The sequence below is a fragment of the Aquila chrysaetos genome, chromosome 11 (genome assembly GCF_900496995.4).
Source record: "Aquila chrysaetos chrysaetos chromosome 11, bAquChr1.4, whole genome shotgun sequence".
Lineage (NCBI taxonomy): Eukaryota > Metazoa > Chordata > Aves > Accipitriformes > Accipitridae > Aquila > Aquila chrysaetos.
Window position 1 is genome coordinate 9,108,382 of NC_044014.1, and position 13,552 is coordinate 9,121,933.

Here is a 13,552-nt window from a genome sequence, read left to right on the forward strand (position 1 = left end):
ACTCTACAGCGATGACAAAGTTTCTGGGTGATTCAGAGAGCGGAAGACACAAAACTACATTCCACAATTCAAAACAAACATTTTAAACAAAAAAAAAAAAGATCTCGGATTGCCCACTGCAGTATAGACCTGCTTGTCCCAGTGAAAGTCAGACAACTATTTGCTTCCAGGTGAGGTGAAAACTGTTTAATGCATCACTATGTAAAAATCAATTTTATTCTAGCCCCAAATATAAAATCCATTTTGCTAAGACAACTTGATTTTCATGTTACAGAAAATATTCTAATTTAGATTTATAATGCTTCTGCATTTTCTGAGAACCCAGCCATGGTGGACATGATCTGATCCTGACACACTGTGTTTTGTCTTTCTTACAGAGATTAATATTTGATCTCATAAAGCTAAGCATGCCAAAATCTAGCATTAGTTTATCATTCTCATTTTAACAAAAACAAAACACGAAGCCAGGCAAACGCACCAAAGGATGCCAGTATAGAGAAGGAAATCACCCATTGCAAATTTATACCCAAAATATCAGATTCAGGTACTGAGGCTCTCGGGAGCTCTGATACAACCCGCTGAAATGCAGCCAGCCACTCCCACTGCATGAAACACAACTGAAGTGACTGTTCTGAGATTTTGGCACACAGTTATACATATGGGGGTGATAAATCTGGTTCTTCAGTATCTGCTGCAATTCCTACTATAGCTCATGCTGCTAGTCCTCATCCTAACCTAAATGCCCATCCCTTCCTCCTGCAATAAACACTGGATATGTTTTGAATATTGTTTTCTCTCACTTGAAATGCTCACAGAAGGATTTGTCAGAAAGAATGCACCTCCGATCCTAAATGACCATAATTTTTCGTAGAATTTCTTAAAGCACACACAAAAGAAGGATTTTTAAACTTCTAAAGTATCCATATTTCTTAATATCACCCTACTTATTACAAATTGGAGATTCTGTAATTCATAAGAGTAAGCAGATAAGTTATAAAAGTGACTAAAGTGCACCATTCCAGCCAGTCATAAAATCCACCAGTTGGCAGCTCCACCCCAAGAGCTGAACAAGAGGCAATGGAAGGAATTGTTCTGAGAGCATAAAGAAGATGTACACTCGGAGAAAGCACCTGATTAGTTAGTGGTTGGTATTATGCATTTGAAACAGGCTTTAAAAAAATAGTTATGACAGCAGCAGTTGCATATCATTACCTATGACAAAAATACTAATAGCTAGCCTTTGTCACCTATATCGATTTCACGTTTGCCTGGTTTTTGATTATGAGACAAAACCGCATTTCTTACCAGAACTCCTGCTGCAGATTCTTGATACAAATAGTTTTTCCGAGAAATGCATGAGTAGTGTTATAAATTCTTAACTATAATTTCATTTAAAAGCAGGTTTAGAAATCAAGAGTTTCTTGGCTCTCAATTCTGGATTTGCTCAAATCATATATACTAAAAACTAAGAAATATTGAACATTGTCAAATTTTACGCATGATAGAATATGGTCTAAAGAAAAAGTGAATAATGCTTTCAGAAACTAAAGATACTTCATATCCCATCATGAAATGCCTAAAATGTCCTGGCTACCTACTCAGCTAAAAGAATATATTCATGTAAGATTTGAAAACACTGAAAGCTCCTTTATCATTTACAGTTTAGAAAAAGAGCCAGGCTTTAGCTTATTGAGTATTTTACTGGTCAGGGTAATACAGGAATAGACTTTCTTTAACTGTGGAGACTGCATTTCTTCAGTATAAGAAGAAAGATCATCCACATTTGTTGCCTGTGAAATTTTCTAATGAGATCTGTACTGCTTCAAAGCAGGTGGGGAAAAAAAAAAAGTCACACACTTCTCAATTTGTGTGATGGCTAAAAGTCTTCAAGGCATGAGCTAAAAAGCATTGACTAAAGCAACACAGATGCCAAAGTTTCTAGAAGACTGTTAGGAATCTGTCACTACTCTTATATTACATATCTGATTACATTTCTACTCTTAAAGAAAAGGTCACTGAACCAGTAGATACAACGAAACCTTCCAGAATAAAAAGAATGAAATTAAATAGGGGTTCTTTTTTTCACTATTAGTAACGTGGTCTGGAGCACTACAGTTGCTGTAATATTCTGCTTATTTTTTCAAAAGAACTTGTATTTCTATAACTTTTCTCTTCTAGGATGTACAACAGTATCTTGGTAGATCAAGCATTAATTACAGATCTAATCATAGCTTTTGTGCTTTATTATGCATAGTTTTAAATAAATTCCTTACAGAACAATACTTTTAAAATAGTTGATCTTGATGTATTGGGAAAATTCTAAGAAAGCTTGTTATTTTCATGTTTCTGATTCAAGCAGTAAAATGTGCATTTCATCTTTTACTCTGAAACACACCCCTGTGAAGGAACAGCTTTAAACTATTCTTTTGAATGGTTGTTAAAAAAACATGTTCTTGTCAAATAAACCTATTTGCTGGTTTGGCTAGGCAGCCAGGATGAACAGGGTTGTACCATGTGTTCAGAAATATGAACAATGTAATACTAGATAGGAGAAATGTAAATACATGTTTATCAAAGCAGGTTGAAACAAGTTTTGTTATCAAGCACATTCAAATTTGTCTTTAAACACAATTATTGTCTCTGTCAGTAATCCTAGCAAACACGGCCTGGGTTATTACTGTTACCAATGTAATTTGCCACTGTTTTAATATACCGCATTCCTATCCAGTAAAAAAACCAAACACCACAAAACAACAAACAAACCCTTATTTTAAAAAGTTTTGTTAGGCTACAAACTGTTGAAACCAAATTTTCAGATAAAGGCTTGAACACTATCAACCACTTTGGAGAGGACGTATTGATGCTGTCTTCAGGTATGACTAACTCTGTCCACTATTGTGGGGGAAAAAAAAATTAATTATTGCTACATTTTCCTATCGGAAATATTCTGCAGCTTGTTTAGACTAGTGATCCTGTAGAAACAACATCCAATTGAATAACTACTGAAAGTTTTAATGGTGTCTAGACTGGAAACTTTTCATTCTAAATTTCTCAGTCTTGTTTTTTGTAAAGGACACACTAAGTATTTTTCCTACTTTTATTTACAACACATTCCAACTACTAGTCCAGTGACAAACAACCCAACAGTTTCTGCTTTGGATCATTTACACGGACTGACCATTTGCTAGCTCTGATGTCAGTGAGGATGCTATGCTTGCAGCCGTTACAAATTCGGAGTGTCGCTGTGACATTATGCATGATTGGTTTGGTTCTGTGGTAAGAAAATAAATGGACTTCTAACACCTATGAAAACCAATCGTTTAATTCAGAACCAACTCAAGCTTCTCCTCTCCTCTCCTCTCTCTTCCCTTTTCCTCTCAGGTTCTGCTTTGCAAGGTGTGAATCTACTGTGTGCTATTCTTTCTGTTTCTATTTTTTTCTTAGAACCACAATACGAGAGCTCCAGCTCCTAGACATCCTACCTATGTCCACAGACACCTTAACACCAATTCAGTTGTAGAAGAGTACCAGAGAACCTTACATCAAGATTCTAAAATATATTTTGATAAACACTCTATTTCTCATCATAACCATCAAACCTTAGCCTGATTTTATGTGCCTTTGGAGGGTGCCCTATCCTTAAGTTTTGTACCTTGGTTGGATTACTGCAATGCGCTACTCCCAGCATTTCCTGATTCCTTTAGATATTTCTGCAACTAGGTTCCTCAGGTTGATTATTAATGTTACGCTGCAGATAGCTGTAAGCCCTGAACGATCTGAGTGCCAGCTGAAAGCCTTGGTTATATGATTAGACTGGGGGTCAGTCAAAGGCAGCAGTAGGATAGCTGCCAGCCATCCTACCACCTTTCTCGCTATATGGGGGGATTACATTGGCCTTGGCTTCTAATTAGCTTACTGTTCACGCAGAGAGATCTCTTCTTACATCAGGATCACGTTGAGTTTGCATTTACCCGGAATAAACCATATTAGATAGACCATCACACCAGGAGAGCTAATGCAATATATCTCTAGAGATGGCTTCACCATCAAAGAGCCTGTAGTTCACCTTTTCTAAGCCTGCATTAGGGCACAAAGCAGAAATAAATTGCTTTTAGTCTACCTCTGCTATTTGTCACAGGGCCCCTCTGTTCTATTGTACTTGGACAGACTTTGCTTTCTTCTGTAGGAGTTTGTCATCTAAAAGTTTGCATGAGCGTCATCATTTTTTAGATCTTGCTGGCTTCTCAGAAAAAAAAGCCAACAAAACCAACAACCAAACACCAAAACCCCCAAACACTACTAGACTGACCTTTAGGCACCCAGCATTTTATTGCTCTGTTTGTGGTGAATTGAGGAGAAATGGGATGCTTTGCATCAGCTACTAAACCGCTCTCCATTAGCCAGTGCATTGGTACAGAAGACTTCAGGATCTGCTCATTTCTGCCCCCTTTTTGGTGACGGCAATTAACAAAAGTTGGTCTGTTCACAGCATTTAAGAGTCTGATTCTTCAGGTACAGTTCCTCAGAGCACAGTGATTAAAGTGAACAGAAAAGCTATGAACTTGTAAAATAAATGCATGGCAGTTCTAGAAACGCAGAAAGTCTGATGAACATACTTGTCTGTCACTGTTCACATTTTGCATACACTTCATGGTTATTGGGGAATATCTTTCACGGCAAGATTTCAAAGCACCGTAACTAATTCATGTATATTCAAGTGTGTGACATTTTATAAGACAGCTGAACTTTTAAGAAGTCTTTCGGTGGAGTTTTGTTCAGCTCCTAGAACAGTTGTCCATTTGCAGTTGAAGCCAAGGCCTGCGTTGCTGCCACAACCAAATCTCATGCATCACCTACTGCCTTTCACAACTAATCTCTCAATCATAAAAGCATTAGTGGTGATTTGGGGTGCTTTATTAAAAAGAAAAAGCTATTGAACAGAACCATCCTTTTTAATAATTCTTTAAAAGAGTTTACAAGAAATTCACACACATGAATTACTAGTTTAAGTCAGTATAGCTGGTTTCTCTTAATCACTGTAATATACAGTACATCTCGTGCTAATCTTTATGAAGGAAGTGTGAAGACTGGAGCACTGAATACATGAAAGATGCCAGCAGCTGCCTGTAGTTACAGGGCAATGGCCTGGATCCTCCACTGGTGCAAATGACAGAACATATTTTAAAGGCTTCCTTGCAGGCATTTCTTAAGATTAAGAAGCTGGTTAAGATGTTGGTTTGATGGAAAAGAATCAGCATGATTTCAGTCAGAAGACAGAAAAAGCAATTTACCTGAAGAAGGTGACAAAGAACTGCACCAGATCCATGATAGTGTTGTGCTGTGAGAAGGCAATCTGCAAATAAAATAGAAGTAAATTACAACATTTTCAGAGTCAAGAGGTCTTTTTAGGCTGGGGCTTTATGGCTCCACGGGTGATTAGTTTCAAGTGTAATTTCAGTCTAGTGCACACACACCTGCATTTACCATAAAGTGAGATGAGCAACTAACTCCCATGCGTTTGCCTGTGTCAAAATACAAATAATGGAATATAGGCTTTCTATTGAAGTAAAGGTAATAGAAATAGCCACATAAAACTTGCTTGATATAAACAATGAAAACAACATGCAAAATATTAAGAAACCATATCGATATAAATTGTCGTCTTTATAGTCAACTGTTTTAACTATTACCGTTTTCCATTTTAATTACAACAATGAAACAAGGTTTTAGAAATGACAAAAAAATCTTGTGCTTAAAATTAATACATTTTAAATATTTTAATTATATCGTATTAAAATTAATGCATATGTGTCCTAGTTTCAGCTGGGATAGAGTTAACTGTCTTCCTAGTAGCTGGTACGGTGCTATGTTTTGAGTTCAGTATGTGAAGAATGTTGATAACACTGATGTTTTCAGTTGTTGCTCAGTAGTGTTTAGACTAATGTCAAGGATTTTTCAGCTTCTCGTGCCCAGCCGGCGAGAAAGCTGGAGTGGCACAAGAAGTTGGCACAGGACACAGCCAGGGCAGCTGACCCAAACTGGCCAACGGGGTATTCCATACCATGGGACGTCCCATCTAGTGTAGGAACTGGGGGGACTGGGGGCGGGGAATCGCCGCTGGGGGACTAGCTGGGTGCCGGTCGGCGGGTGGTGAGCAATTGCACTGCGCATCATTTGTACATTCCAATCCTTTCATTATTGCTGTTGTCATTTTATTAGTGTCATCATTATCATTATTCGTTTCTTCTTTTCTGTTCTATTAAACTGTTCTTATCTCAACCCGTGGGTTTTGCTTCTTTTTCCCGATTTTCTCCCCCATCCCACTGGGTGGGGGGGAAGTGAGTGAGCGGCTGCGTGGTGCTTAGTTGCTGGCTGGGGTTAAACCACGACAATATGTTAATTTTTAAAAAACAGATAAATCTGCTGCATAATAAAACAAGCTGTTTCAAAGCAAATTACTTTAAAGACAAAGTAACAAATATTCTTTTAGGCTACATTTTTACAGCCTCACTAGAACATGCATCAGTTCAACTATTTACTGTAATTTTTCACAAAGATTTAATAATTATCTCTAAGACAGCATAGACACATAGGTGCACACTCACACTTGCATGCAATAGAGCCTATAATTATTATTATAATTACTTTTTGCTAATGTTAAGAACTCTACTTAATATTTAAGTTATATCTACAAATATCCTTAAGTGCCTGTCTTGTTCAGTGTTTCATTGTTTATAATTATCAAACTGAAGATATACAGAATATTTTGAATTGCACAAAGTGTTTATCTAACTATATTCCAAGCCTGTTCAAATAATTGTTGGTTTTAGAGATCTTTGTGCACTGAGGATCTGATCTTCACTAGTAATTATACCAAATTACTCTGATTCCCATTCATAGCTGACTTGTGAACTTTTGAAATGATAACTCATGACACTCAAGAATCTTTTTTTATTTTATTTTAAGGCAAAGCTATAATGTAAGCTTTAGTATTATAATGGTGTTACTGTGCATCGTGCCAGCTAAACGCAGCTAACCATAGGTTGGATTACTTAAAGTCTAAGGAAGGAACAGCATATAAACTGCATCATTCCAAGAATAAGCATAGGGGGCACCACCATGCACACACACCTCTAAAATGTAATTTCTCCTTTCTCTTCACTAATAATGCACAATTGTAAGCAATGCAAACAACTCTAGGAGCTCTGGAATTTGGTACAGAAAGCAGATATTTCAAATTTCTCAGCCCAAATTATCAGGAAAGATACCTGGTAAATGAGAATGAGAATATAATTTAGTGTACTAAAGTCCTTGAGTGCTATCATCTACCTGCTCTCTGGAGAGGAAATCTAAATGTGCCTAGCTTAAGTAGACTGCTGTGTTTGGATCAGGGCAAAACCTACATTTTGGCCTGGGAGCCTGTGGAAAGACATGAAGCTGAAGACCACGTGGGAACGAAGCAGGAGAGAGAAAGAACTCTAACTCACTACTCAAGTTTAATATACAAATCTTTTCACATTTGTCTCATATAATCGGAAATTTTGAATTCTCAGAAACTTTAACTTAGGTTACTGTCATTATGAATACTGTATCAAAATGAAGAGACTGTATCAAGACTCCCTAATCAGGGAGTAAAAATAGGAAAAAGTTGAAGAGTTGAAGAAATTACAGAGTGGACATAACTGTCAAAGTATCTGTTAATGCCAATATAGCCTTTATTTTACATAGAAAAGATAAAAGCTGAGAAAAGATCTGAAGATTATTTTGGCCCAATATAAAGTTCATCCCAAGCATAAACAACTGTTTAAGAATATCTTGTATGAAAAACAAAAGCTCTCTATATTCAATCTTTATTTTAAATGCAGGCTGGATTCCCTTCAAAAAATATTTAGTATTCAAATTAACTGCTGCCTTTTCTAGAATGTTTTTTACAAATACCATACTTCAGGAGATGAACTAACACAAAGAGAAAAAAATATGCCAGTTAGAACAGAGTTCACCTTTTGTGACCTGTTAAAAAGCTATTTGTTCAAGGAGCATTTATATTCTGCATTACTTCAATTATTTTCATTCAAGGTGTCAGCACTCATTAACAGCAACTGTTAGTCTAGAAACAACTACAGTCAAAGGAAAGTCCTGCAGTCAAAAAACGCAATCTGATCAGAGTCATATCAGGAAAGTTTTACCTCAAATTTTTCTAAGAAATTGTAGTGCCTTTATTTCTCTTTTTCAACACAGAGCAAATATGAAGTAAGCAGATTTACAACAATTTAATTATTTTATATGGCTATTAATGATTAAATTATTTGCATATCCCTAAGATCAAGATGGGATAGATAATTTTTGCACGAAAACAGACACAAAAGGAATGATTTTACATTTTCCACCTTCTATTAATCAAATCATCTACTTAAGACAATTGTGATGTTCTTTTGCTGGAGTTCATGTTTGCAAATCTATGGAAGAACTTCTGTCTGTAAAACTTACTTGTTTGGTTGTATGGGATATTCTTGAAAGTACTCATACTTTAAAGCAAAACCACAGTAAAATATAAAGGTCCATCCTAGAAGCAATTTCAAATTGTAATCAAACATTATCTTCTAATGATTACATTAGACTTCATGTTTAAAAGATGAACTACAGTATTTTCTGAAGAAACAGTACCATGCATCTTCAACTAATTTCAATACAGAATATTAGCAAAAAGAATACATACTTTAATTAAATGTAGATCATGTAGGAGCAAGTAAATGTTGTGAATCTAAGCCTGACACAAAGAACCATAATAAAATTTAAAAGATTTATTTCCATGGGATTTTCATCTAGATATGAATGTCATTGTCTTTTTTCTTCTGCCTACATAGACAAGGGACATGACAAGGAAAATTCTTTCAACCCCAGGTTTTCACTTTGGACTTAAAGATACTAGAGATTGATAGCTCTTCTGTTAATTTGTATCATGCCTAAGTAGCCCTCAGTTTCACCAAAATGTCTAATAAGCCAATGGAACCACAATTATCTCTCTCTTCTCTTATAAATGAAGATCAAGATAAATATCATCTCCATCACTTCCTGCAGAACAGAATCAACAAGTGCCATGCGGAAAATAATTTTCTATGTAAAGGATAGCCTCTGTGAGTGAACACAGAATTTCCAGCATAAAACTACTTCTCTTGAAGAAAGAGGAACAATAACACCTCTGCTTTACACAGCTTAACACTGAAAAATTAAAGTAGGATTACTTATAGTACTATAAAACATTACTTGAAATACAATTTCAGGTGCAAATGCCAATTCTTTCATTCACCAGCATTAGATTTCTAAAAGAGAAGTTAGGACTGACTGACATCAATATGGCAGCTAGAGATATGGCTATAGAAGCAGATGTATTTCAGTAACTGTCCATGATCTATGCTTCTCTGCAAAGGCAAGCTTATAGACAGCTATCTGTCATAAATGTTATTGGACAGTTTTCCCACCTTTACAGAAACCGCTAGAAAACTTCTCATGAACTGCAACAGTTCTTTTCCCTGTTTGGCTAGGGTTACAAGCTTTCAGTGACTTTATGATCCAATACTGTTACAGATAAATTGTTTTGCAACATAAATAATGACAGGTTTTGCCAAAATCTACAAAATGGATGCTTATTTTAAAATACTCTGCTATTGACAGCAAAGAAAAATAAATTAATTAGAAAATTTAAGGTGAATCAGAAGTTATAATTTTCATAAGGACATCCCAAACTGTACCCCAAACAAAAAAGAACCATATTCTGAGGGCTTCAAGGTATGCAACAAAACCTTTAGTCTGATTTCATAACACTACTCAGTTTTGTTTTCCTTATAAATTGGTTACAGTAGTGGAATATCCCTTGAATGCAGCCAATGCCATTTGATTTGTAGCTGACCTAAAGTTTTGTCATTTGCTGCTAAAAAAACTACTAGCAGATGATTATTAGATTATGAAGCTATAATGAATTTGCTGAAACAAAAACATTACAGGACTTAGAAATTCCTAGCTTTGTACTCCAGTAGGGCAAAGTCTAATCTCAACACCTGGTTCACAGAAAAACCTAGAAGTTTTTTGAGCTTTCCCTTAGCTTTGTGAATTTAAAAATAAATAAATAAATAAAAATAAAATTGTGAGACACCTCCATCAAGAATAAAAGCTGTCCTATGATTAGATGATCTCTACCTTGAGCAATGTGACAAAAGATGAATTTTTGTGGGGTAGTTTGGGACGCTCTAATGGTGGTGAGACTCCAGCTATGAGGATCTATAAGAAAGAGTTGTATGCATCAACATTTTTTTCCACAAGATAAAAATGAGTCAAGTTCTTGAGCATGCAAGTTCTTTCTGATGCTCAGAACAGAGGACTTCAAACCAAAATAAAAGTTGGGAAGATTGCTCATTTTAGTATATTAGGTCATATAATGTGTCTTTCTTGTGTGGTTTTATTTGCAGAGTAGAGGAGATAGGCGAGGGAGGAAGAAGAGTTGGTAAGATGGGCAAGTTGTAACAAAAAAGAGACATGGTTAGTTCATAACCTGTGAGACAGGAAGAGATAAGCACGTGCAAGGAAACTATAAAGTGACATAAAACTGATGCTTCTGCTAAAGCCGAAGTTTTTTGTATCCTAGACTCAAGGTTCATCTTGTGAAGGAGTTGTGAGGAGCAGGACCCAGAGGTAAGAACTGCAGTGACTCTTTTATGAAAAATGTTCTATAATTAAACTCCGAGCAATTGCTTTCAACTTGGATTTAGCTTTGAAGTCTGATGCTTCTGTATCAGACATGAAGAAGCACTTGTGTGTCTGAAAGTTTGACTAACTTTTCCAGGTGTCCAGCTGGCTTAATAAAAGATACAAACTTCTACATACAAAACTCATCTTGCCATCTTAACTTTAGGAATAGTGTTATCAGAGGTGCTTTTTCTATCAATTTTTCTGCTTGGAATTTTATCTGGATGAATTAAAATATTCAAAAATTTAATTTTCATGTCCAATCATATAGTCCACTACATTTGTATTCCATTAGATCAAAGTAATACCAATATACAGAATAAATATAAATTCTAAAATCCACAGTTATAAAAACTCAAAGACAGAATGAAAAGATTCCAAAGCAAAATGTGTTACATATATGTTCCAGCTCACAGTCTTGAGACAGAAAGGTGTATGAAGAAAAAGCTGATGGGTGAGAAATGAGCTGTGGTGATTGCTCCAACAAGCATTACTGATAAGTCTCTTTTTTCTCTGCCATGTTCAAGTCTTTGAAAAATACGTTTTTAAAACCAAACATAAACGCCTAGGAAAGTACTTAAGATCTTCACATCACATGACCTATTTGGAAGACAAGGCATTGTGACTGCTGACAAATCTTTTGTAGCAATTGAGGATTCAAAAGTCAGATATCCGGCAGAATATGCCAGAGAGCACTGCGTACAAGGATGCATTGCAACCAACATTTCAATGTATGCTATTTCTTAATTTCTGATGGTTTTGTTACATGCATGATGTAGGAAATACACTTTACACTGAATAATGTTGGATGGAAACCTCTGTTGAAATAGGAACAACTTTTGAACACGGGTTTTTCCAACCTTCAGAAGTTAATGTCTGCAGGAACAGATTTTTTTTTCCACTGCTCTAGATGCTCCATTTCATGTTCACCTTGAATGTCACATGCAGCAATAATACAGTCCTACAGAATAATAGGTCAAGATCTGTTCCACCACAAAAATGAGACAATCTTTAAAGTCTAACCTAGGGACATCTTTCATATGGAAATAGTAAGTCTGGCCTCAGAATTTTGTGTTTTAGTTTGAAAAATATAGGTGCTGAGAAGCTGTCTCTGCAGTTCTAATGAAACCAATCTAGCAAAAGGAAAAAAGGGAAAATTAGGCACAACAGGAGTGCACTAAATCAAAATTCCACATTTGCAGGAAACATGAACCTAAGCCATGAAATGGTTCATATATTTAAATAACGTACGTAAAAAGCAATTTTAATCTATGCTCCATTTCATGACATTATCCACTAATGTAAACTTCTATCTGCTTGGGCTCTCAGACAATGAACAAATACTTCCGTTAATATAATTCTTTCATCTTCCACTGTTAATAAATTAAGAATGAACAAATAAGAGAAACTAAAATAAATACATGGTAAAACTTTGGTAGATGGTCTAATTATTAAACCTGGAAACATAATACAATAAGGTCAGACATAACCCAAACTAAACTGCCTGGACTGTGCTGATTATGCATACTTAAACCCTGCAGAATTATTACTTCCTTCAGTATCATCAAAACTGTAATTTAATTTCTTCTTGGATAAAACTATTATACACTCCCACACTGGTACTATGTATGTTCTGAAGCAGAAGAAATGGATATTGACTGAACATAAAGACTAACACATTTTGTTGTCCATCCTCTTTTACACTTTCTTGAGGAACTCTTTTTGACTGAGGCAACTTTAGACAACAAAGATAAAAGACAGCTGAGGAAAATACTTGTGTAGATGGTCATATTTTTGCGCATAACATTTTTATCAGGAAAATGGGAAAGACCAAATACTGTGATAATTTGAAACAGGATGTTAGAAAATTTAGATACATAATAAATTTTCACATTTACTATTTGTTGTATGAGGTGAAGTTTAGATATATGCTGTGCAGAAACATGACTGCAGAGACCCAAGTATAAATTATTTTAAAGATGTTAGTATGTACTATATAATAATTGGGTGGGAAAAAAATCTATGGATATCTTTAAGCTCAGTAAATATGTAATTAGTAATTATTCAGTAATCATGTAACAGAAGATCAGTCACTCTTTTTTTTTTTTTTTTTTGCTTAAACATAACTACAGTTATGTGGGGTTTTTTTAGAGAGAGTAAAAAATGGTAATGACTGTTCTTTCACATTGGACTTTTTGAATATGAACAGTGACCTGTACCAATGAAAGGTAGATGGTAGGAAATTCTGTCATTTTCCCAATAGAAATATTTAACAGGCAAAGCACAAACTGTATTTTCTTTTCCTTTGGAAAACAATTCCAAGAGAACATGGTAAGAAAAGGACAAACTTGCCAACAACTAATGCAAATTATTCCTGTCTAAATTAGAGAAACATTAAACACTTTCACACGGAGGCTAAAAATATCACACAATTATTCTATATATTGGCTTTCCTAGAACTTGAAAAAGAAATTTTAAAGAAAATTTATCAGAATTTTGCTATGTGGAATATGTCAAATCTAGTCAAATATGTGAATCTAGTCAAAATTAGTCAGCTAGTTTATAATAATCGGCAGAGATAGGAAGGCACTTCATAGGTGAGTGACTCTAAAATAGATGTGGGACTCTCATAATGTGGAATGAATTACCCTATGGAGCTGCCATTTCTCTCTGCTAACAACACAGGGAATCTATGATTAGTTTAGACTATAGATTTAATGTCAAACGTAGAATATAAATGTTACGTGAAATAAATTTCTCCCATAGTTTCTAAGAACTGATTGGGTATTTCTGCAAAATAACGTAATGCTAA

The 13,552-nt window shown here is 35.3% G+C and overlaps 1 protein-coding gene across 4 annotated transcripts in view; it reads right to left on the reverse strand.

Annotated features, from left to right (window-relative positions):
• Positions 1–13,552, reverse strand: part of ATRNL1 (attractin like 1) — a 539,891-nt gene that overhangs the window by 253,494 nt on the left and 272,845 nt on the right. For all 4 annotated transcript variants that reach the window (XM_030030646.1, XM_030030645.1, XM_030030649.2 and 1 more), the window contains exon 25: positions 5,292–5,353. In XM_030030646.1, the coding sequence (XP_029886506.1) occupies positions 5,292–5,353 (62 nt within the window). The remainder of the gene's footprint in view (positions 1–5,291; positions 5,354–13,552) is intronic.